We start from the raw sequence: 24,650 nt of genomic DNA, 5'->3' as shown, positions 1-24,650 counted from the left end.
TTTATTGGGAAACTCTTAATAAAAAGGTTCCCACCCCATCACCCTCTAAATTTTCTTTTTTTTATATTTCTTTTTATTGAAAAATATATATAAACAGCAAGGCAAAGAAATACGTTACATGCAGTTCTAATTCCAAACGGGGAAGGAAAAACAATACAACGAAATCAGCAATCAATGTATGAGAGGGGGAGGGGGGAGGACAGGGCAAAATCAAAGCACATACAATAAATTGAGCAGAATGCAAGGGTCAGGGGGAAAGTGGGACATCCGTGTTATCCACCACAGGCGGCATACATATATCTCCACGGTAGCTATTCCAGGGTCCCCACACTCTACACCACCTCCGGGGTCGGCCCCGGGCCAGGTACACTGTTTTTTCCCTAAACATGCACCAGTCCATGTTTTCCTTCCATGTTGCAACTGTAGGCGGCCTCGGGGATCCCCACAATTGAGCAATATCTCTCTTAGCAATCATGGCTCCCAGGGTCGCCCACTGTGTCTGAGCTACATTATGATCCGTAGGTTCCCAAACATTCAGCAAACATCGTCTAGCCTCCGGTAAGAGGGCAATCCCCGTCACGTCCTTCATTACTTCGTGTACCCCGCTCCAGAAGGCCGTGACCTCTCGACATTCCCAAATAATATGGAGAAATGTCCCCACCTGTCCACATCCTCTCTTACACAGACCATCCTCAGAAAATCCCATGCGAACCAAACGAGGGCCTGTGACGTAAATCCTATGAAGAATCTTAAGTTGAACCAACCGGAGTCGAGCTGGGATTGCGACCTCCTTGGGAGAGGAGATCACAGATTGCCAGTCCTCGTCATCCAGTTCAAGGCCGTCACGGGTCCACAAATCTCGAAGATGCAACAGGAGGTCTGATCTATCATTGATTAGTTTTTTGTAGACTAGGGAGATTGTACTATCAGGCACATAGCCATCCAACAATCTGTCCTCGAGCGGAGACGACTCCGGAATTACCTCCCCCACCGGGAAAACCGACCTCAAAGCATGGCGAACCTGGACATAACGGAAGTATTCAGAATCACTTAATTCAAACTCCTCCTGCAACAACTCAAACGATTTTACCTGACCCTTGACCCAGAGGTCCCCAACCTTACTAATACCAATGAGGTCCCATTTATCGAACCCCTTGGTATTCCACAGTTTGCCGAGTTTATCAGAACCAAAAAGCGGGGTCGCTCGAGTCAAACGGTCTGTCCATCCCGTCACGCTAGTCACGTCCCGCCACAGACGTACTGCTGTCTTGGTAGGTCCCGACAAGGCCTTGACCACCGATTTAGAGTACAATGCCCTATAATAGTTGCCACCTGGTAAAAGCCATCTATCCATGGCAAAGGCGGGGTTCAATTCGGGACCATACATACCGTGATTAATGGCTCCCAATTGGGAGGCCCAATAGTAACGTTTTATATCCGGGAGAGCGATACCACCGTCGTACCACGGGAGCGTCAGCTTAGAGAGCGAAATACGAGGTCTACCGTCCCATGTCAATTTTCTTTGAAGATCCTCAATTGCTCGAAAATAGCTAGCGGGAACTATATCGAAAGTGTTTTGGAGAGCATAGAGAAAACGAGGTAACAACATCATTTTAAAGAGGGCAGCACGACCAAGCGGTGAAAGTGGAAGCTTACGCCATCCCGTAACATCTTGCTTCAATCTAGACAAGGGTGGGAGGAGATTCTGCTCATACCGAATTGCGGGGTCCAATGAAATATAAATACCGAGGTATTTAAACCCCGTTTGTGCAATCCGGATGGGACAGTTGCTTGGAAGAAGAGGGACGTCACCCGAAAGGACGTATGAATAGGATTTTGTCCAATTAATAATTAGGCCCGAGTTCCTACCAAATGAGTTCAAGACATCACATAATACTATCAACGACTTCCGTGGCGAAGTCAGATACAATAAGATATCATCCGCATAAAGAGAGATGCGATCTTCAAACTCAGAGGACCACCGAATACCCTTCATCGAGGGCTCCCACCGGATCCACGCGGCGAGAGGCTCGAGGGCTAGGGCGAACAGGAGCAGCGACAAAGGGCAACCCTGACGAGTTCCCCTCCCGAGACCAAACGGAGCAGAGACACGGCCATTCACAACAATTTGCGCGAGGGGGTCCTCGTAGAGCAACCTAACCCAACCAATAAAACCTGGTCCGAACTTAAACTTAGTCAACGCGTCCCATAAATACAGCCATTCCACGGTGTCAAAAGCCATCGTGGCATCCAGCGACGCCAAGATGGCCGGCTCACGCAACGTCGATGCTCTCGCGAGAACACCATGCAGACGCCTAAGATTCAGGACGGTGTTTCTATGCGGGACAAAACCAGACTGATCCGGATGTGTCAACTCGCTGATAACAGTGATCAATCTATTGGTCAGTACCTTTGCGAGAATCTTAGGTTCGGCATTCAAAAGAGAAATGGGGCGGTACGACGCACACCTATCTCTCAGCTTCCCCTCCTTGTGAATCACCACAATGGTTGCTAAACGCTGATCACGGGGGAGAGAGCCACACTCCCGAGACTCCAAAAACATATCTCGCAGATAGGGAGCCATCTTATCAGGTTTCAACTTGTAGAGTTCAATAGGCAGGCCGTTGGGACCCATTGCTTTCCCCGAGCGCAGGGAACGAATCGCAAGAGCCACCTCATCAGCTGTTATTACAGCGTCCATTTGTTCCCTATCGACATCGGAGAGACGAGGCAAAGAAATATCGCGTAACAAAAGCTGTGAGTCCTCCTCTGGTCTGTCCGACACAGAGGAGTACACTGCCTGGAAGTGATCCGCGAAATGCTGAACGATCTCTTTAGGGTCTGAGACCCGAGCACCACTAGCTATCTCGATCACAGGCACCACCCGACTAGCTCTATCCTTCTTATCCAACCACGCAATCAATTTACCAGCCTTATCCCCCACATCATACAAACGTCCCTGCTGTTCCCTGCTCATGGCCTTAGCTGCGTCAGTAACCAATGCTCTGTATTCAAGTTGTTTTAGTCGTAATACATGCGTCGTAGCACGGGTAACCCCCCGCTCCAAATCAAGCTCCAAGTCCGCTATCTCCGTCTCAATCTTAACCACCTCCTCATCCCTCTGTTTCTTAACACCCGCTATTAATGACAGGGCCTGACCCCTGAGGACGGTCTTGAAAGTCTCCCAAAGAGATACAGCTGACGAAACCGAACTCTCGTTTTCCCAAAAATACCGGTCCAGAGATTTCACCAGGGCTGCACGAGTTTTGGGGTTTCCGAGGTACCAGGGGTTAATCGGGGTCACCCGTCCCTCGGTCTCAGAGCCCAACTCCATCCGTAGCCACAGAGGAGAGTGATCCGAAATACCTCGGGCCGAATGTTTAACCTCGGTGACAGAAAGAGCCTGTGCAGCCGGTACCAATACACAATCAATCCTGGATAGGCTACCGTGAGCACCAGAATGGAAGGTATATTGCTGCTGTGCTGGGTGTAACATTCACCAACAGTCCACCAGACCCAGAGTGTCAAGGAAATCAGATAGCCAGTTCTGTGCACCTCTCAAATCTCTGGGTGGGTGTCGATCTACCATACCAGAAACCACCGCATTGAAATCACCACCTAGGAGCAACGACCTCTCTGGGAGAGCTAGGATAACCCGCCCCAAGTCCGCAAAAGTAGTCGACTGCAGGCCAGGGGGGACATACACAGAAACCAGGGAAATGGTCCGGCCCTCCCACCTACCCATAATAGCAACATAGCGCCCTCTATCGTTGAGGATCGTGGAGTCAATTTCGAGTGAGAGAGAATTCTTAATCTGGATACCCACCCCTCTGGAGCCAGAGGAAAACCCAGCATGTGCAACCAAACGATACCCCTTCCTGTTCATAGCACGACAAGTATTGCCAATCAAGTGCGTCTCCTGAAGAAGGACCACATCTGGGGAGAGACGCTTCAACAGATGCAACACAACACTACGTTTTATCCCATCCCCCAGCCCATTTACATTCCAACTCATTAATTTCAGCCCTCTACCCCCCATTCCGAAAAAGAAAGAGGATCCAGCCCCGGGAAGAACACAGCACTTGGTTTAAACTAGATGTGGACACATTGCCTTGTAAAGAAACATACACACACCCCAACAAAACCCCCCATCCACCCCAGCAACATCCCGTTACAAAACCCCCCACCCTGCACCCCTGTGTAAGACTAGAAAACCACCCAAACTTGCAGTGTGCCGGTCGCCCCCCCATCCAACTAAGCTACGAAAAGAAACTCAGAGGAGGTAAAAGACCCGCCACTGACCCCGCAACCCCCCAAATGTATATCAAATTGATTGTCAGGATTATTGAATCACAGTTCGAGGTCTACAAGAGACCCCCGGATACCAGCCACCGGCGCCTATTCCTGTTCTGTCGTTCCGCCTTCCGCGCCACCAGACTGTTCCTCCGATGGAGGCTGATGTGGCAGAGAGTCAAGCCAGTCGGCCACCACCTCCGGTCGATCGAAAAAATAAGTCCCCTCCGCATGTTCGATCCGTAGCTTGGCCGGGAAAAGCATGGCATACTTGAGGCCCATGTCACGCAATCTTCTCTTCACTCCCAGAAAACCAAGTCTTTGCCTCTGGACCGATTGAGTGAAGTCCAGGTAGAAGCTGATAGTAGTGTTCTCAAATTTTGTAGGACCACCCATCCGTGAGGCCTGCAGGATAGCGTCCCTGTCTCGAAAATGGAAGATTCTAGCTATTATAGGCCACAGCGGGGCACCCAACTTCGGTTGGCCACCCGGAACTCTGTGAGCCCGTTCGACCGTAAATAACTTACTCAGTCCCTTAGGCGCAAGATGGCGAACAATTAAATCCTCAACAAAGAGGTCAGCTGCCGGATCCTCCGCTTTCTCCGGGACCCCTATGATACGGACATTATTCCGCCAAGCCCTTCCTTCATAATCCTCCAGACAACGTGTAATGAGATCGCCGTTGGTCTTCAAGCGATGGACCTCTGTCTGCAGATCAGTGACATCACCCGTCAGACTGGAAGTCTTAATGACCAAAGATTTAACTTTGTCGTTGGTTTTCGCCAGATCAGCACGGATCAGATTGACATCAATCGCCACAGTATCGAGCTTATGGGCGAGAGCCTCAATTTGTTGTCCTAATGAGGACTTGATCCCATCAATCGCAGCCATGACATCTTGCAAGGTCGGCTCAATCGTCAAAGTCGGTGGTTCTTTCATGCCAGATCCACCGGGAGATCCCCTAACTTGGGTATATCGATCCATAATGTTAGTTTGGGTAGAGCTACCCCGCCGAGTGTTCTTTGGTTTCTGCCTGTCACCCTCCGGTTTCCCCGCCATTACGGGATATGGATCAACTTGACTCGATGAAATGAGGCAGGAAAATGGCGACCCCCGGCCCTCTCTGGCAAAGGCAGCCCCAGCCGGAGGGCACAAGTCGAATATTCTCCAAAACCGGCTAAACCATGAGAATCACACTCGTGGGCGACCAGTCAGCTGTCCTTAGGCACAGGGGTGGGCTCGTTCCCAGTCACAGGTCACTCTGGGAGCAAAACCGAAAGTGAAAGTAACTGAACCGGTCGTCCCAATCCCATCAGGCCGATGTTGTTCAACTACAGCTCGGGCAGCATGAAACCTCCACAGCCGGACATCACGGAGGTGTGGGCCGCAATCTTCAGAGCACCGTAACTCCGGTTTCCGGGTTCCGATTCAAAGTCTGAAAGCAGATTTCGCCTCACGCGTGGTTCGTCTTCACGAAAACATCAATGAAGAACAGGATACAAGACAGGATAGATGCGGGAGGTTGCGAGGGTCTCGGGAGCCCTAAGCTCACGCAGCCATCTTGGTTGCGCGCGAATCTCCTCCTCCACCCTCTAAATTTTCAATTGCCATGTGGGGTGTTTAAGTAGCAGTCTAACATTGCGGCAGGAAAGAAGATGCTTCTTATTTCTCCTATGGTGATTCTACCCTCAGACTCTGGCATCCATTTATTTTCTGCTAATTTGAATAGCTTCCCTATCTTCTCCATTGTAATACTCGAATCTGAAAGCAGGGAAGTGTTAGATTTCTACTGTGTATTCTTTTCTTGCAATGAATTATTTTGCTCCTGAGATTCCTCAGCGATAGATTTTTTTGGGGCTCTTTGAAGGTATTTTGCTAGAGCATGGTTCAATCTTTTCATCTCTCATCTGCTTCTGTTTGGGATTCATCATGTAACTCTATAGGTGATGGAGTCCCCAGTATGCTAATGTGCCTTTCATAGGCTCTTGTGGTAAACCTAGTGCCTGAGGAACCTAGAGGATCTGGCCATGTTATGCTGTAAATGCATATCTGAAGTCTGGTAGGTGTGCCAGCTAAGGGAGAGGCCCGGAGGAAGCGAGTGTGAGTTTCCACCCCCTTTTCATCTGCTTCACATCAAAAGGTTCTTCCAATGTGCTGTACTGTGCCGAGTAAGCAAATCTTCCTATTGTCTGTTCCTGCCCCCTCTAGCACTGCAACCAGACTTCAGTGCTGCTCCACCCACACTCCTTACAAAGCTGCCAAAGAACCAAGGCCACAGTTCGCTGGTGCTACCATCATCCCTATAATATTTCTTCTAGCGGTGGGCGTGTATTTCCCTAGCTAGTTGCGCTGACGCACACTGTCTGTTTTCATCCAGAACACTGGCAAGTTCAGGCATCGGGTGGCACATCAAAGCGGGGTCTTCAAAGGGACCGACGATCTAGTGACTATCTATTGGCTCCATCACACATGTGTTGCTCTTTGTATCAGATTGGTTATATCCAGGTCTTTAAGTGGGGGGGGGGGGGCTGTGGGGGGCTGAGCCCCCCCCAGTATTTTTTGGGGGGGCTCTAGGGGGCTCTATTTTTGGGCGTCAAAGGTACGGTGTGCAGACGTCCCGGTTTTTGTTTGGTGTTACTAGTGTGGGTAACGTCTTGATAGTGAAATACTGCCAATTTCGTTTTTCTCTATTGAAAGGCTATCTTGCCCATAGGATAACATGGGGAATGCTGTGTGACATGTTTACCTGCATATCTTCCCATAACGGCAAGATGGACATATGGAATCTGGTATTCCTGAACTCAGAATTTAATAACACATCCTTTAGTGAAAATGGTTTTTAAATTCTAAGTTTGGAAATAGAACTTTTAGAAAGTGGCTATTTTCCTGTTCAACCTTTCTGTTTGCCTCTGCCGGGTTGTGTATTGACTGTCTGGCTTGTCAATATCAATAAACAATGTGCCCTGGAGTCTGAGAAAGAACTTATAGCCAGCTTCAGTGTGCTAGATGTAGGCAACTTGCCTTCTGGTGATGAATGCATTCTTTATGGTGAAACAGAGATACAGAAACTGTGTTCAGAGTTTCAGCTGCCAGCAAGATATACTATCCTAGCTTTTAGACTTTTCAAAAATTTGGGTGGAAAGAAAACCCCATAAGCATTAAAAAAGTTATTAATTTGCATGGAAAACCTGCCAGCAAATAATGCGGATTGTGAGAGAGGTTTCAGCGCAATGAACTTAATGGCTAGTCCAACAAGGGCCTCTCTTCTTGTAGAGACCATTTCTTAATGCCCATGGGTAACACTCAATGGTCCTCCATTTGAAACATTTGAAGCAAAGCTGTATGTAAAGACTTGGCTAGCAAAAGGTAGAAGGTCTGCTGAAGAAAATTGTTGTGAGAAACCCCAGCAAAATAGACACAGTGAATATCTTCAAGGGTTTTGGGAAATCCTGCAATAGATTTCTAAGTAATGTAAATCATTTTTGCATGTTTTTTTAAAGTGGTAGGTATTTTATGGCTTATACTTAATAAATATACTTTTGTGCCTATTTTATTATTCTTTGCTGGATGCGACTTCATGATTTTCTTAAGCACACAATTCTAGGTATCTTGATTTAGACCACGCCCCTACTCGGATAGGCCACACCCCGTTAAGAAATTTGCCACGCCCCTTTTAGAGCACCCCCAGTTTTTTCCTCACTTAAAGCCCTGGTTATATCACATCTAACCACCTACGATCTGTTTTGGTTGTGTCAGGTTTTTAAAATAGGGTAGGCATAAGACTGCTAATTATTCAAAAGGGTGGAAATTAAAATGCACCTGAAAGGAATTCCCGCTGTCCCCACAACCAAGAATATTTCTTGTCAACCCTCCCTCCATTTTAATACCCTCTGTGATGGCTTCTGGAGTTGAACAGTCACACATATGTGCTATATTTCATTGAAATTAGAATATGTTATTTATAATGTATTTTTAATTTTGTCATTGTGCAGTGCAACTGGACAGTAGTTTCTGAGCTTGGGGGCAAAGGGTAGACATAAGAAAAATCTAATTTAGTCTAGTCAAAGGCTTGGCACGGGGGCGGTCTTGAAGTAAGTATGATATGTCCTATAATCAATTTCTTGGTCAAGTGGCAAAGGTGGTGTGTTCCAAAGTGTAAAGCCTTGAATCTGCAGGGAACGTCCTCCTTATTATTATTGTTATTATTATTAAAGAAAATGTATATGCAAAGAGCGCAACTAAGCCCGGAGGCATCAAGGCGCTGAGGATGGAAACCAGAGAGCTCAAATATCGACCAGGGAGGAATTAGAGATAGGCCTCTTGGAATAGCCACTTACCACTTATAGCACATTGGCAGCATGTGTAGGAATTCCTGGGATGCTGGTTTTGGGTGCCTGGTCTAATGGTGAGGGAGCACCAGCATGAATCGATGCACCAATTGTAGTAAATATCCAGAATCCTGAGTAGTTTCATTAAAGATTTATTGTAACAAAAACCTCAGCAGCGGGAGCAGTAACATCCACCAACCGGAAACATCTCCAGCTGATCATAAGATGCCCTGTCCCAACATTCCACAACAATAATACAATTCTTGTTCTCATGTTCTTAGGTAAGGCTTCCCTAACAAGACACACTAAGCACACATATTGATAATACATTACAAAGCACAATACAACACAACTACAGCCAGCACTATGAAGAATCTTCTAAATAAAGGAAAGGTTTTTGCAGACAACCTTCTGTGGAACTGACCCACAATAGAGAACCAGAAGAGTAGGAAAAATGTTGATAATACTTTTCCAGAGGCAAGTACCAAATGTGTGTGCTTTGTAAAGCTTGCAAACTCTTTCAGCAGAGATTCCCAGACGGAGTTCACTGCAATAATTCATGCAATAAACTGTTATTGTGAGTATGAGGACAAATCAGTAGTGATTTTGCAACAACATACTCTTTGACGGAATTATAGACAATGAACCACATTGTTAGTCATGCTATGTACCTGTCTTATGAAGCAGTACTCAGACTCTGCGATTTCTGATCTTGCTTGGGGAAATTAGACCAGAACCCATGGCGAGGGATCAATTGTACAGTAGAACTGAAGAGTGTCCTAAACTTAAAAGCTTGATCTCTGTTTTCACTGGATTAAGAAAAAGCTAGTTGTAGTTTAAGTGAAGAAAGCATCTTTGCCCATACCATTGCATTTCCTTTGTTTTGTTTTTCAGACTGTCAGATGCTGTGACTCCATTGTGGAGACTCGGGTATGAAGATCAGTTAAAGGTATGGAGAATTTTTTTGGGTCCACTTTGTCTTCCCATCCAGGAATCTGGTAGGCCTGTTGAGCTGCTTCTTGTAATCTCTGTTAGAAAACATGTTTCACCTTGGTCAGTCATGTCTTCTACTTCCCTTCTCTAACTATGTGGAAAATTCTTCTTTAGCAGCTAATGTCGTCTTTCTATGCATTGCGGATTCATGGATTTCATTTCTCACTGATGTAATTCGAGAAAAATTTGAATTGTTTTTTAGGTCAAATTTGATGAACAGAAGAAAATTTTGCAGACATTGGTATCCCGGCTAAAGGAAGTCAGTGGTGAACAGATTACTGTTCTATCAACAAGAGAAGATAGTTGCCCTCTTCAACCTGTTGTGCCTTCTGTAAGTGTCACTAGCTGCTACCTGTTGTTGTGTGTCAGATGAGAACTAACAAAGGTTTTACTTCCTATCCTGTCCCTTAAACATATCTTAGTCTGGTAAAGACAAACCAACTTTGATCACATTCTACCACAATCTTCAACCGTAGACTGACTTGACATCCGGCTTCACTGTGCAATGTGAAAATCCAGATTGAATTGCCATCTGCAATTCATATACATGTCGCAAAATTATTCACTTTGCTTTTTTATTTTATTTACAGCCTTAATCCTCATGGTCACAGGTTTGAATCGCGGCGGAACAGTTCATTCTTTCCATCTTTCAAAGTCAATAAAATTAGTGCTTTAGGAGACAATAAATATCTGTTATTTCAGTGCCAAGATACCCATCTAAGGGAATTTGTGCTTTACAAATCGGTATGTTATAGATAACTGAATTACTTTATATTTCAGATGACTGGCAGTAAAGTGCAGAACAAAAGAATTCTTAATGAATGACAAGATATGCTGAAATAAGAGAAGGGAGGGCTCAGAGTGGAAATAAAGACCATGCAAATGGTCAAGTGCTACATGGATAGAAAAGAGAAAATGCGGACAGTCTGTATACAAGTAAAGAAAAAAAACACTTGTGGGAAATATGTTGTTATAATATAACAAGGATACGTTTAAGGGCCTGGGTTGACAGCGTTGGGTGAGTTCAAGATGAGATACCAAATCAGTACTAAAGAATTAGAATTGAAACAGAGAAAATAGATAATGATTAAAGTTTAGCAAGATATAGAGTGGTTGCAAGAAGGCAACACAATTAAAGGCCACATATACAAAGATTTGGTCGCAAAAATAAGTTAGCAAATATTATCTACTAATATTTTTATGACTAGTAAAGAATTTATTAAACCAATGCATGCACTTATAGATCGTTTAGTAAAATTTTGAATCAGAGTGTGGCATAATCTGACTACCTCATGAATATTAATGAGGCAGGTCACAAATTGTAGCTTACCTCGATTGGTAAACTATCGCATGACCGGTGGCCTGTTAAGGTCAATAGACCACAATTAAAGTACGCTTAAAGGAAATGGGGCTACATCTTAAAGAAAAATGATTACTTTTTAGTAAAGCTTGTTTGAGAGTTTACAGTAGTCACCTTCACTACTGCTTACTCCCAAACAATTTTTTTATGTTGACAATTTACAAAGGTAAAGATGTCCCAAGAGGATTCCCTCCCTTTTGCAGCTGAGTTACCATAACAACTTCAGTATTTTACAGTTGCAAAATACTGATGTATTACATACTGAATCGGTATTTGCAATATGCCCCTTCCAAACAGCATTCTGCATGCGGTCGAACTCCTATTTTAGGAGTTGGTAAAAGATCATCTTAAATTGGATTTGTACTGTCACAAACTGTGAATTAAAGTGGCTGTGACCATAAAAATGCTTCATACATCTGGGTCAAATTGCTATAGGAATGGCATTCAGTAAAAGTTGAAACAGTGTGAAAGTCTGTTCTGGGTAATCAACGTAGAGTCTTCAAAAATCTATTCAGGAAAAGATCCATTTTTTAATCAGAAGATTGGTGGGGAAATTTGATGAAAGGACACATCTTGTGGATTATTAATGGCTAATGAAATCTTTAAGTGGACATCATTAAGTGGTAAACGATAGCTGGAGAGTGGCGGGTTCGTCATATCATGGTATATTGCTGAGCTTGTTGGACTGGTGTTGGAAAAGCCACAAAAGGAGTGAGGGTGGTGTCACTTTTGCCGTACATTTAAAGGAAAAGGTCAAATGTCAGGTGAAAATATTCACTTAAACCCGATTTCCACACACTATCGTTTGTGCGCTATACGTTTTTACCAGTAAAACAGCATGTTTGTGCACATTTAGTGACCATTTCAATGGTAAATGTGTGCTACGAACACTTGTGTTGCAGAAATGTACTGGCAGCTACATACCACACACACCCTTTCCACTCTCCTGATGAATGGGTGTGACTCATTTGCTACACTTGTTCTTTGTGTGACTTCAATGGCAGGACCCCCACTCTGAAAATTGTTTCAGTATCATTGAAGAGGAGAAGAACACAGACACAAGAGGGACGAAAAAAATTGGCTTTTGCTCAAGCTTACCCTCGAGTGAAATTAAAAGTTAAATTATGTGAATGAATATATTTGGAAGCGAAGAGGCGATGCATAATTTTGGAAACTCTTGACTATGAAGTGACATTTGACTTCTAAGGTGAATGTTGTGCAATACAACAGGAAATTGTAGCAATAAATGAGAAGAAGAAACACTTCCTTTAGGAAACGTAAAAGGCAGTGCAAGTGTGTAAAGTGAGGTATACAATTCAAACAGAGCCTTAGAGGCTAAATAGTAAAATGTTTATTACAGGGACGGCTCATCTGCTATGGGGCAGGAACGTCACCCTACTGCTTAAAGGCAGAAAATGAAAGATAAAATGATAGCAAAACATTTTATTATAATTATATTTTTCATTGTCTCAGTTGTGTTGGCTGAGTCTGCTGACTCTAGGGCGGGGCCATGTCGCAGCATCACCAGAAAGGGGAGGAGGAGCAGTGTGCCCTGAAAGTATGCATGTCGGTTTGGCCAGCCATCCATGGCCAGCCAAACCGGCATGCGCACTCTGATACCTCCAGGCTGCTCCTTGGAGATATCTGCAGGGCTCAGGAGCACAGGTTCTCAGTCCCTGCTGGAGCGTGAAACTGGCCCGCTCTGACCATTCCCAGTGCTTCTCTCATACTGGTAATAGCATGTGAGAAGCGCTAGGATTGCGTGGTGAGCGGGGAGCCTGTGCTCCAGGGAACTGCAGTGCAGGGAGGAGCAAGCCGTTTTGCGGGAACAGAAGGTAAGAGTATATTATTATTTATTTTTTATTTTTCCCCGCGCTGCCCCTGCCCTGCCCCATTATGTAGAATGGGTAGCAGCTGTGGTTTATAATAAGTTAGGATAGCCTAAAATGCTGAAAGTATATGAGACCTTGTTTTGGGACAGGTAAAGGAGTGTAACTTCCTCTTAGCAGTCTGTATTTAAAGTGAATAGTTGATGGGTGCAAACCAATTTAAAAATAGGAGCGCACAGTTATAATTAAAGCAGTTTAATGGTCAATAATTCATTGAAAAGACTGAATCGCTGCATGCAGATTTCCACTCCTAAAATGCCACAAATGGAGATCATTAATCTTATCAAAGAGACGTTCTGTTATCTGTTTTATTCACTTGAAATGCATTTATTCTCTTTGTTTTGATTATACCAGCCTGTAGTGTATGGTTACCGGAACAAATCTACCTTTTCTGTGAACAGAGGCCCAGATGGGAATACGAAAACTGTAGGATACTATCTGAGAGACAGAGGTAAGTGAAGGTAAAAGATTTAAAGAACACACTCCTTATATGGTGTTTTTAGAATGTCTTATAGCTATGTGGGCTTGCTTGGAATCCAGTGATACTTAAATTATAGATGGGTAACTGTGAGTTATGGGGATGTTTTTTACTGAGGGGTTCTGTCTGACATCATCTAGACAAGATTGAAGATTGATTGGTATAAACTGTCAAGCAAAACCTCAGGGAAAACACAAATTACCTATAACTACAGTTTCCCATCTACAAGTTTGTTACTGTGCCCCCAATTATCTTCCCAAGGGCAGATTAACAGCACTGGTGAAGAGCCACAACATGGCTTCTCCTCCTATTGCCCCCTTAATGCATTCTAAATTTAAGTTTCTTGACTCTAAACATAGTATTCTTACTCTTTCTTTTATGTATCATTTCAATAATAGGATGTTGTTCGTTTGTGTTAGTTTGTGCTACTTTTCCTGGCCTAATAGTATTAGGAAGCAGTGTGTATGTGTGTCTTAGTAATAACAATACACACGAATTTGCAACATCAACTAGATCTGGCGTTGGCTGCCAACTTTTGTCTCTACCAATCTTTTTGGATGTTTTTTGTGATCATGAGTGGGTGTGTGTGTGCAGCAGACCCCCTAACGGGGGCAGCCTGGCCCGGGAGACCTTGGAATGTGGACACTGACCTTTTTGACTGAGTTGTAGGGCGCCTTACCCTGTGCATGCCCGAGGCCGAGTAGCCCTGGGGGGAACTGCAGTCGGTGAACATTGTTGCTCAGTGGGGCCCGTTGCACCCCCGAGGGACACTATTGACATGAACAGTGATCCCGATTGCGCCCTAAGAGAGAGCACCCAGGCCTCTATTGTTCATTGTGGAAATCCCTGTCTGCGCTGAACTATAACTGGTGTGTAAAGCAAGAAGGATAGCTCAATAAAAACTATGCTTCAGCAGGCCGCGATATGACGCCCCCTGGAAGAAGCAACCTGTTGCCCCAACCCCCTTGGCGGTACGGACGAACACAACCCCGACTCAGCAGAGCAGGGTGTGACAAGAGACTTCCTCCTAGCTGCCTTTTGGGATCTTAAGGAGGAGATCCTCTCTATCAAATATGACCTATGTGGCAACCTTTAGGAGGTACACACAAATGTAAATGTAAATGTACAGGAATGTATATAGCGCAAATCACCGAGCGGTTTCTAAGCGCTTGCTTAGGGAACCCGTCCTGGTATTCCCCTGTGAGATAACCCCGGCAGGGTATCCGCAAGGTGAAAGCCAGGCATCCCGCCGCGAGGGGCCGTTGTGGAGATTAAGCAAGCTATTGCCCAGAGTTGCAGAGTGTGAACCCGTGAATCGAGTAAGCACCGGAGCGAGAATTGTCGAGTCCATTGACATTTTAGGACTCAAGACCCCGCCGAGCCGGGAATTGAACCCTGGTCCCGGGCTGACCTCTGCTTCCAGGTCTGCCTCCTCTAACCAGTGAGCCACACTTCTCCACACAAAGGTGACGGAGTCAAGAAGGGCATCCAGGAGCAGGTAGATGACTGCAACGAACTCCCAACAATGGAAGTTTTCCCTGGAACAGGAATATGATCAACTTTAGGACAGGTGTGGAGATCTCGACAATAGATCAAGACGAAAAATGTCAGACTCTGTGAGGTCCTCCTAGAGGTCCTCCCTCAGTACCTCACCGCCTATGTTCAGGACCTCTTCGTGGTGAGATTGGGGTACCCAAATCGCCCTCAGATAAACCAGATAGAACCCACAGCGTCTCAATAGGAAAACTAATGAAGGACGCTCCCCCACATGGCCTCATGAGAGTACACTCCTGCGGAGGAGGCAATTCTTATTAGGAACTCTATGAAATTTTGCGGCCATCATATTCTAGCTGATATACAGGGCAGATGGCTATTGATGATGGGTGAGTGGCTAAGAACGCCATTGGCAGTAGGCGCTGTCTACTCTCTGAATACCGGTCAGGAGGCATTTTTGTTTCCGGTCATCCAGAAAGGGGCAGGTGCCTCGGAAACTGCCATTCTGATCAGTCGGGGCCTAAACTGTGTCATGCACACCATGTTAGATAGATCTCAGCAGAGGGTGGGAGGCACTGCAACACTGTTGGCGGCAAGCCCAGTGCAACTCAAACACTTAGGCCTGGCGTTACCGACACCTGTTGCAGTCAGATTATTCCCACTTCCCCACAGCGCACAATACATATGCTATATTCTACTACCTTGTGGATCAGCAGCTGCTTTCTCAGATAGAAGAAGTCTCCCAGGAGCTGATGACAATATCCGATCATTGCCCTGTACAAACTACTCTGTTGTGGCCTGCTTCGCCCCTGTATCACAGGAAGGGGCTTTGAGAGTTAGTGACTCCATTCAATGGGACCCAGTGGTTCAACACGAGGTGACAACGGCTATACAGGAATATTTCCACTTTAATCACACAGGTGAACTGCCACCTCCAGTCATATAGGACGCGCTGAAAGCAGTTAACCAGGGAGTACCCATCAAGGAAACATATCACCTCAAGATGTTGAGGGTGCTGAAACTTCTCTGTTTGCAGGATTATCTCCTCCACCCTGAAAGAGACCACAAAAACCATCCCTTCAGGAAACATTGGTGGTGCTTGATTGTCCTCCGTGGACAACTACGGCCCCTGGAATATGATAAAGCTAAGAATATCCTGCCGTTTGGGACCTTGTATTTATGATGGGGGATAACAAGGCTGGCTCCCTCCTGGCCAGCATGCTTCGTGCTCAATGCACCAAGGGTTATAAATGGGTGGTCAAGAATGCGACCGGGCAACTTTTCACCACAGAGGATCAGAAAGCTGAGAACTTATGAATGCTACAGCACTCTCTATTTAGCGGACACCCCAGAGATGAGTTCCCAGCAGCGGGTATTCTTGCAGGGACTCCCTATCCCACGCCTTTTCCGGGACAATAGTACTGCCCTGGATGAACCTATCACCCAAGAAGAGGGCTGGCATTCTTTAAAGCATCTCAAAATGGGCAAGGCCCTGGGGCCCTATGGGTTCACCACAGTTCTCCTTAAGTATACTGCACACCCTACTAGCCCCACTGCTGATTGAGCATTACAACAAACTATTGCATTCTTATGTCCTTTCCCCCACAATGGCAGAAGCAACTATCTTGCTAGTATCGTAGCCAGACAGAGACCCTACGCAGTGTCAGTCGAAATCACCTACTTTCAGTTTTGAACCTGGGTACCAAAATGATGGTAAAAATTCTAAAAACACGCTTGGAGACTCTTTTGCCCAACTTGGTACATGCCGACCAAACAGGCTTTGTCCCGGCCCACTTTTTTTTTTTTTTTAAATTCAAATCATTTTTATTTTTTAGAAAAGCAAAGATACAAAAACAAAGAAGGCAAAGGATATTCTGAGATACATTCAAGAAGATAATGCAACCTAAAATACACACATCATGGAGAAAGCAAAAACATATCAGAGACATATAACAGAGGGTTCTCAATTAATAAACAATGTACATCGTATGCATAAACATGGAATCTAAGCATCAGATATGGTAGCAAAACTGAGAACATGTGAAGAGCAGAGTAAGGGTAAAGAAAAGAAAGAAAGAGAGAGAGAGGGAGGGAGAGAGGAGCGGAGACATTAGAGGAGACAAGAGGAGGGGAGAAGGAAAGGAAGAAAAATAAGGAGCATCGAATCTGCAGCAACGTGTGCTTATGGTGGGTAATCTGAATTAGGACAATGGGATCACCGTGTTCGAATCCGTGACCTTTTGGATGACAAAAGGAAGAGATATGCATCAAGAGGCATATCTACTAATCAGACCTAAGGTGGGTCGTAGCAAACTGCCCGTGAGTCCAGTGAACTCCAGAGTTTGGAATGTGATTTACGCCATGGCGAGGAGTGGAGTACTTCATTGTCTGCGCCCCTCAAGGAAGCAAGCCACTCCTGCCAGATTTTAAAAGAAACATCAGAGGCAGGTTTCTATTTACTCAAGATAACTTTACACGCAAGTGTGAGCATAAGGTCCAGTAAATGTCGGTCGTGATCATTCGTTAGCCTCGGGTCTGTTGCTCCCAGTAAAACATATGTGAAGTCCCTAGCAGGGCGAAAGTTGAAGATTTGTTGAATGTAATTATACATTTTGTCCCAAAAGGTTTGGATCAGCGGGCAGTGAAAGAGCATATGAGCCAGGTCGCCTACGTGGGATTTGCAATTCCAGCAAAGGGGGCTATCAAGAAGTTTAAGTTTAAAAAGTTTGTCTGGAGACCAATAAACTCTATTAATCAGCATGAATTTGGTCTGGGATAGTATCGGAGATATTTTATTGGAAAAAGGGGTAAGGTGTATCTTATCCCAATCGAGTAGCATGTTAGAGGAGTTATGTTCATTTTCCCAAGCGATTTCGCACTTCTTATGGGACTTTTGAGGATTAGGGGAGAGCAGTTTGTAAATTTTTGAGACCGTATGACCCAGTGACATGAGCTGTAGTAGTTTACTGCTGAGTGCAGTTTCTAGTGGTGAGATGGCTGTGGCAGTGACAAGTGCCTTGAGGCGTAAGAACCTATAGAAGTCAAGAGGTTGGAGATCGAATTGGGATTGTAAAGTTGAAAAAGGCAGAGGCGCGGATCCCTCGTGAAGATCTTTCAGTAAGTTCAATCCTTTTTTAGACCAATCATCCCAAAAGAGATACTTGCCCTCGTCCTTGAAGGCCGGGTTAAACCATAACGAGGTCAAGTTGGACTTGTTTACTTTGACTTTAACTTTACAGTGTCTTTCCAGATTAAGGAGGGCTCTTTTAGTGTTGAGAAATATGTACCTGGAGTGAGGGAAGACTGTGACGTCCATCGTCATTATAGCGGGTAGCGGTAAGTTTTTGATGATAGCTTTTTCAATATGGACCCAAACAGGGGTGTATTCTGAGTGAGTTTGGAACCAGTTAGCGCCTTGCTTACATAGGTATGCCGTCTGATAGCACCTAAAGTTTGGTAAACCTATTCCCCCTTGTCTTTGGGAAGTTGGAGCTTTCGCAAGGAGATCCGTGGTTTTTTGCCCTGCCACAGAAAATTATTAAAGAGCTTGTATACCTTGGCAAGGAAGTCATCAGAGAGCAACATAGGCAGCATACTTACATCATTTTCAGAGTTTCTACTCTGCCCCGCCATGATAAAAATTTTGGGGACAAACCGTCCAAAAGGGAGGATATCTTTTTATGGAGGGAATGTTCATTGATTTTGAGAGTGCTAAGTCTTTTTCAAACTCTATTCCTAAATATTTAAAGCTCTTTGGTTGCCAGAACCGCCCAATATGCTCTTGTCGCCTATGTTATTGAGTAATTTCACCTCTGTTTTATCTTTATTAAGCTTGTAGCCCGACACTTCCGCAAAGTCTGCAAAAGAGGATAGCAGAGCCGGTATTGCTAACTCCGCCCACATTTGATAGCACCAGATGGACCCTCCATGTCATAGATTTGGCATGGAAATGCAACCGGGAAGGGGTTTTGCTTTCTTTTTTATGGGGGGGGGGGGGGTTATGTGGCGCCATGGACTGCGTTAATGGTAGTATTATTGATTTGGACCAATTAATGCCCAGACAAGAGTATCCCTCAAATTTTATGTATTCTCTAAGTAGCATTACTAGGTTATGTGTGGGGTTTCGGACATATAGGACCATGTAGTCCGGGTATAGAGAGATGCCAATCGGTCTCTGGTGGAATATCAGTGCTGCATTTTTATGCCGTTGGTGGATTTTACAGGCTAGTTGTTCCAGGGCAATTGAAAATAAGATAGGGGACAGTGGGCTCCCCTGTCTCGTACCACGGTGTATGTGTAGTTGGTTAGACGTATGTGCGTTGATCCGTACCCATGCGACCGGGGCAGTAGACAGTATACAGTAGACGCACCCATCTCAGAAAGGCCTCCTGAATACCCATGTGCTTTAGAGTGGTAAATATGTAGGGCCATTCTATAGAATCGAAGGCTTTGGCTCTATCTAGAAGTACAGCTGCTGCCTTGAGGTCGGTGTTCAATTAGTGCAGTAGCGCAAAGATGGTCTGTAGGTTATGTGCCATTGATCTTTCTGGTATAAACCCAGATTGATCTGGCAAGACCACCCTGGGTACCAGTGGTCGCAGCCTATTAGCGAGGATGCATGCCAATATTTTGGTGTCTGTGTTAATAAGCAAAATAGGGCGATATGACACGCATTTATCGGGCAGTGTGTCAAGCTTCAATAGCGCTATGAGAAGGGCCTCGCGTAGTGCTGGAGGTAGGGTCTGTTTCGTATATGCCTCCGTGTATAGCCCCAGTAGGTGCGGTGCCACCAGATCTGTGAATTTCTTATCAGATTCGCCACTCAGGTCATCCTGCCCTGGCGCCCTTCCGTTAGTTAGTGAGCGAATATCTGAGTTAGGCAATGAGAAAATGGCCTCAGTCATCTCTTTCACTTCTACAGGCTGCATCAGATATTCGCGTTGCCCGTCATACAACCACGCTAAGGCTATGTCTTCAAAATAGGCATTAGTGTCTGTTTCCAAGGGGGACACTTTTGAGTCGTACAGGTTCTCATAGAATTTTGAAAACGGCCTGAGGATCCCAGGCGTGTCATATTGGTCATTTCCGCCCTTACTTGGGCTTATGTCACAAGGACAGGCGTATCTTAGCAGCTAGTGCACGGCCTGGCCGTCCACCCTCCCCATAGGTTCTAGCCACTTATCATCCGGTTATATAGCGCACTTCCCTATGTGCCATGTCATTATGTTGTATGATGTGGTCTCTAAACTCCGCCAGTGGTTCTGCTTTCCATTCTGTCTCTAGATCCCTCTCAAGCTTCTGTAGCTTTTGCTCTATCTTTTTGAGTTGCTCTTTCAAATACCTGCATGTGTACCAATACAGATTCCCATTATTGTGGCTTTAATTGCCTCCCACAGCATACCCGCCTCATCTACCGATCCCACATTAATGTTATAATATTCCACAATGGCTTGCTTTATAGTGTCTCTGTGTATTGGGTCAAGTAGTGCTGTGGCATTAAATATCCAAAGGTATTGTGTTGGTTTTTGTATCTTTATCACTAAGTGTAGCCTTACTGGATTGTGATCTGCTAGGGTTCTAGCAAGATGTTGCACTCCAGTTCTCCATGTGCTCACTTCATCCGATGCTAACCAGTAGTTTAGCCGGGACCATGAGATGTGCACAGAGGATGTGATGGTGTCCTCACGTGCATCTGGATTTCTTAGTCTCCACAAATCTGCCCTGCCAAATTCCCACTATGCCCTCCCTGAACACCCTTGCCGCACATCTGTCTTGTAGCACTGCTTGTGGCGAACTATCGGCCAGGGGGTCTAGAGTGGTGTTTAGGTCACCCCCCATATCATAGTTGACGAAGGGAGGAGTCTCAGCACATTCCAGATTTGGTTAAAAAACCCAGGGTCATCCACATCTGGTCTGTATGTATTGACCAGTGTAACCAGGGTACCCCGAGAGCACACCCTGCAGAACTGCATATTTGCCTTGTTTGTCTGTGTTAGTCAGTCTGACCATGAATAGCACCCCTCTCTTTAACAGGGCGAGTACTCCCCTGGAGTAGGATGAGTACAGTGAGCCCAGTCGGACCCCGGCCCATCTGGCCTCCACTGCACATTCCGATCATTTTGTGAGGTCTGTCTCCTGGAGCATTGCAATTTGTATGTTATGTCTGTCCAGGTAGACCAGTACTTGTCACGTTCTGCGGGGATTGTTAAGCCCGCAGACATTCCATGTTATAAAGGATGTCATATTTGGTCCCCTAGGTCTTCCCTCACCTGCCCTGTGGGTGTGTTCTGAGCCCATGTATCTGTGGTGTAGTGGTGATTTTGTCGAGGCAACAGCATTCAAAAACGTTTCCCTATCACCCTTCCCACTTCAGCATCCCAGTTATGCTAAAGAAAACCCTATAAGTGACAAACCATGCAAACGTAGACATCTGCTTTCGCCATCTGCCTATTGCTGCCAGTGTCGTATTAACTGAAGAACATGCGTGGGGTGCAGTCATGGGGGGCTTCCAGTGTCCCGGTTACCCTCCAGGTCTAGGAGGTGGCCATAAGAACCTTTGATTACTGGTGCGCTTCAGTTAGTTCAGTCAGTGTATGCGGGCAGTAGCACCAGTAGAGGGTATGAACCCCCGGATCGCGGATTGTGCGCCCATTGCACTTCGCATGGTGCTCCATCCGGGCATCGCACCCAACCACTCGGCCTTCAGGGTTATTCAAATGGGGCATATCACTCAGCTCCTCCGTAAGCTGTGGGAACAGGTGCAGGGCCCAGCGGAACGCCCGACTGTCCTGCAGCAAGGGCATTGCAGGGGTTCTGATGAATGTTCCAGTGCACTGTGTGTTATGTTGGGTTCAGAATACATCCACATTGTCATCCTGGGCCTGGTGGTCTTTCTTCTTGGCTGAGGGTTTATGAACATATTCCAATGCTGAATGCGGCATTGTGAAGACTTTTACTTTACCGTAATGGTTGATGCGCAGCCTGGCCGGGTAAAGCATTGCGTATGGGATTTCCGCAGCCTGCAATAATCTTTTTTCTGGCAAGTATTTCTTTCTGACCAATTGAACATTGGCTGTGAAGTCCAGGAAAAAAAGCACTGCGTTACCTTGATAGGTGATGTTTTGTGTTCTCGCACCAACCGGAGAACTGTGTCTCTATCTCTGTAGTTCAATAGTTTGGCAATTATCGGCCTCAGGGTGGCTCCCGGGACTGGTCGTGTCTTCAGAGATCGGTGGACCAGCAGGTGCGAGAGGTTGTTGGAGTCAAACACTTCTTTCACCATGCGCTCTACATATTCCTCCTTTTTGCCCATGTTTGTTATTTCCGGAATCCATGTAATGCGTAGGTTGCTCCTTCTAGAGCGTGTTTCCAAGTCCTCGTTTTTTTGCTTTGATCACCGCAAGCACTTTTTCCATATTTAGGCACTTGGTCTTCAGTGGTCAATATTTCCTGTTCTGCTTCTGTCAAGGGCACTGCGTGTCTAATTTGGTGGCAAGGTGATCCAGTCTGAGACTGATATGGTCTATTTTACCATCTATGGAACGCAAGCTTTGTTGCATCGCCAGTAAAGTACATTCCAGTGTCGATGCGCCCGGATTGGGTTCGACCCATGTTCAGCCGTCTGTCATTTCTGGTGCTCCCCTCTTGCTTTTCCTACTTTCAAATTTCAGTTTGGGCTGTGATTTGTCTGTTTTGCCCATGGGCGCCACTGGGTAGTTTAGCAGCGGGTACCATGGCTACAACTACTCGCCGTATGTGCTTGCTGGATTGCATTGGCTATTGCTTGTTCCACAATATAGGCTTTATTCATTCTCCCACCAGTATTCGTGCCTCTTTATATATATACTTTTTTAGCTTTGCTGAGGCTTGCTAGGTAAGTTTGTTGACTGTGACAGATGGTGATAGGCTGGGTGGAGGGCCTTCCGTGTGGCAGTGGCTCAGGGCACCGCTTAGACCTGCAGCACGGCAAGGGTTGTGTTTTCTGTGGAAATTGTGGGCTGGTGTATCCTCCAGCTTCGGGCAGGATATGTTGTGCTCTCTGTTCCTGCATGTTATATCACCATGGCTATGGGTTTTCTAGCTTCTCCCTGCTCTCAGTAGCCTTGTGTTTTCAAGCTCTTTCCCAGGGCCGATCAAGCTTCTCCCATTGATGCTGGGATAATCCTTCCTTCCCATACCCTCATTGCTCATTAGCTAATGGCTTACGATCACCCGGGCTGTTTCTCCCCCTCCGCTATTGCTTGGCGTTTATAGTTTGTGTCACGGGCGGCGTGCTCCTGAGCGGAGCCCCCTGCTAGGCAACCCCACCACACGGCTCTGGGGCCGGCGAAGCCCCGCCGTCCCAATCCACGCCGGACGCTCTAATCCGTGCAGCTTCCCAGCTAGGGGTAAAGCAGCCACACTCAGCCCCATTGCACACAGCAGGTCGCGGGCCTACCACTCTGGAGGTCTCCGCCAGAGGTTCACTTCTCTCCCAGTCTCTTCCTGGGTCGGCCCGCCTCACAGTCTGACAGGTTCCTTGAGCCGAGCAGTCACACTCCTCTGCGGCGGTTGGCGGACGGCTCCCCTACATCCCCTGCAGGAGCAGGCTGGCGTTCTCCTGCTGATCCGTTGTGTCTGGGGCGATGTCCTCAGCACATACCGCGACTACTTCTTAATGGCTGCCATTTTGTCACCCATGGTCTGGCGGTGCAGTTTAGCGATACAGCAGGTTCCGTGTTCCTGCAGGGTTCCAGATCACTCGATTCAGCCCTAGTTTACGCTCTGACCATTTGTACCATGTTGCCTGAGCACTATGGTTCGCAGTGCCCACCATATGGTCGGATATTGCGAGGATTGTTTCTTACGGCCTGTGGAGCTGATCTAAAGTGCTGCCATGTCACTATGGGCTCTCTAGACCCCCCCCCCCACCACCCCTTGGTTTTGCTATGCTTGATGCTGAGAATCCGTTTGACCAGGTCGACGAGTTCATGTTACTGGGATCCAGTCACAGGAGATCTTGATACAAAGGGGAACCAGAATGGGCTGTCCTCTCTCCACTATAATTTTTACCCTCCATTTGGAGCCTATTCTACAGAGAATCCGAGACCATGGTGGGAATCTAAGGAGTCTCATTCCACCAACACACGTTTAACGTGTCAGTCTTTGTGGACAATGTCCTGCTTACTTTGACTGACCCAGTGCACTCTATAGGACAGCTTCTGCCCTTGCTGGAGGAATATGGAGCTCCTGCCGGCGTTAAATTCAACTGGAAAAATCAGTGGGATAGGTGGTCTCGGGGAAAGAGACATTCCTCGGAAACTACAGCTTTTCAGTGGTGCTTGCACTCCCTGATATATTTGGGGGTGACCCTGACCCCAGACTTGCACACATATGCGAGGGTAAATTTTCAACATCTTACCCACACCCTTGAAGCTCCTGCTGCTTCCTGGCAACATCATGCACTTTCCTGGGTTGGGAGAGTCTCCTCTTTCAAAATGACCGCCCTTCTAGATGGATCACGACCAGCTATCTGCCATTTGTAAAACCTTCATTTGGGCAGACCGACGCCCATTACTCCAGTACCATGCGGATACATTCCATCCAAAGCAATGAGGGCTAGGAATCCCCAATCTCCAATTCTGCTACCAGGCAACGCAGGTGAGGTATGTGGTGTAGTGGCTCAAGGAGGAAACATACAGGCTGAGGTGTTTTATTTGCCAGAATATGACTTACCACCCATAGCAGAGGTCTGTTAGCTGCCTCATCACAATGCTGTCGTAATATCTGTTTACCTGGTCAATCAGGCTACTCTTGATGGCTGGGACTACCTTGTT

At 46.2% G+C, this 24,650-nt stretch overlaps 1 protein-coding gene across 2 annotated transcripts in view; it reads left to right on the top strand.

Annotated features, from left to right (window-relative positions):
* The window catches only part of TRMT2B (tRNA methyltransferase 2B), a 191,308-nt gene that overhangs the window by 32,207 nt on the left and 134,451 nt on the right, over positions 1-24,650 (top strand). Inside the window, exons 3-5 of one of the 2 annotated variants that reach the window (XM_078688409.1) lie at positions 9,516-9,570; positions 9,817-9,945; positions 13,218-13,314. In XM_078688409.1, coding sequence (XP_078544535.1) covers positions 9,516-9,570; positions 9,817-9,945; positions 13,218-13,314 — 281 coding nt within the window. The remainder of the gene's footprint in view (positions 1-9,515; positions 9,571-9,816; positions 9,946-13,217; positions 13,315-24,650) is intronic. The other variant, XM_078688411.1, reaches the window with a different exon arrangement.

This window comes from Lissotriton helveticus, chromosome 4_1 (genome assembly GCF_964261635.1).
Source record: "Lissotriton helveticus chromosome 4_1, aLisHel1.1, whole genome shotgun sequence".
Taxonomy (NCBI): Eukaryota; Metazoa; Chordata; class Amphibia; order Caudata; family Salamandridae; genus Lissotriton; species Lissotriton helveticus.
The sequence above is the reverse complement of the archived record's forward strand: the minus strand, read 5'-3'. Positions and strand labels throughout refer to the sequence as shown.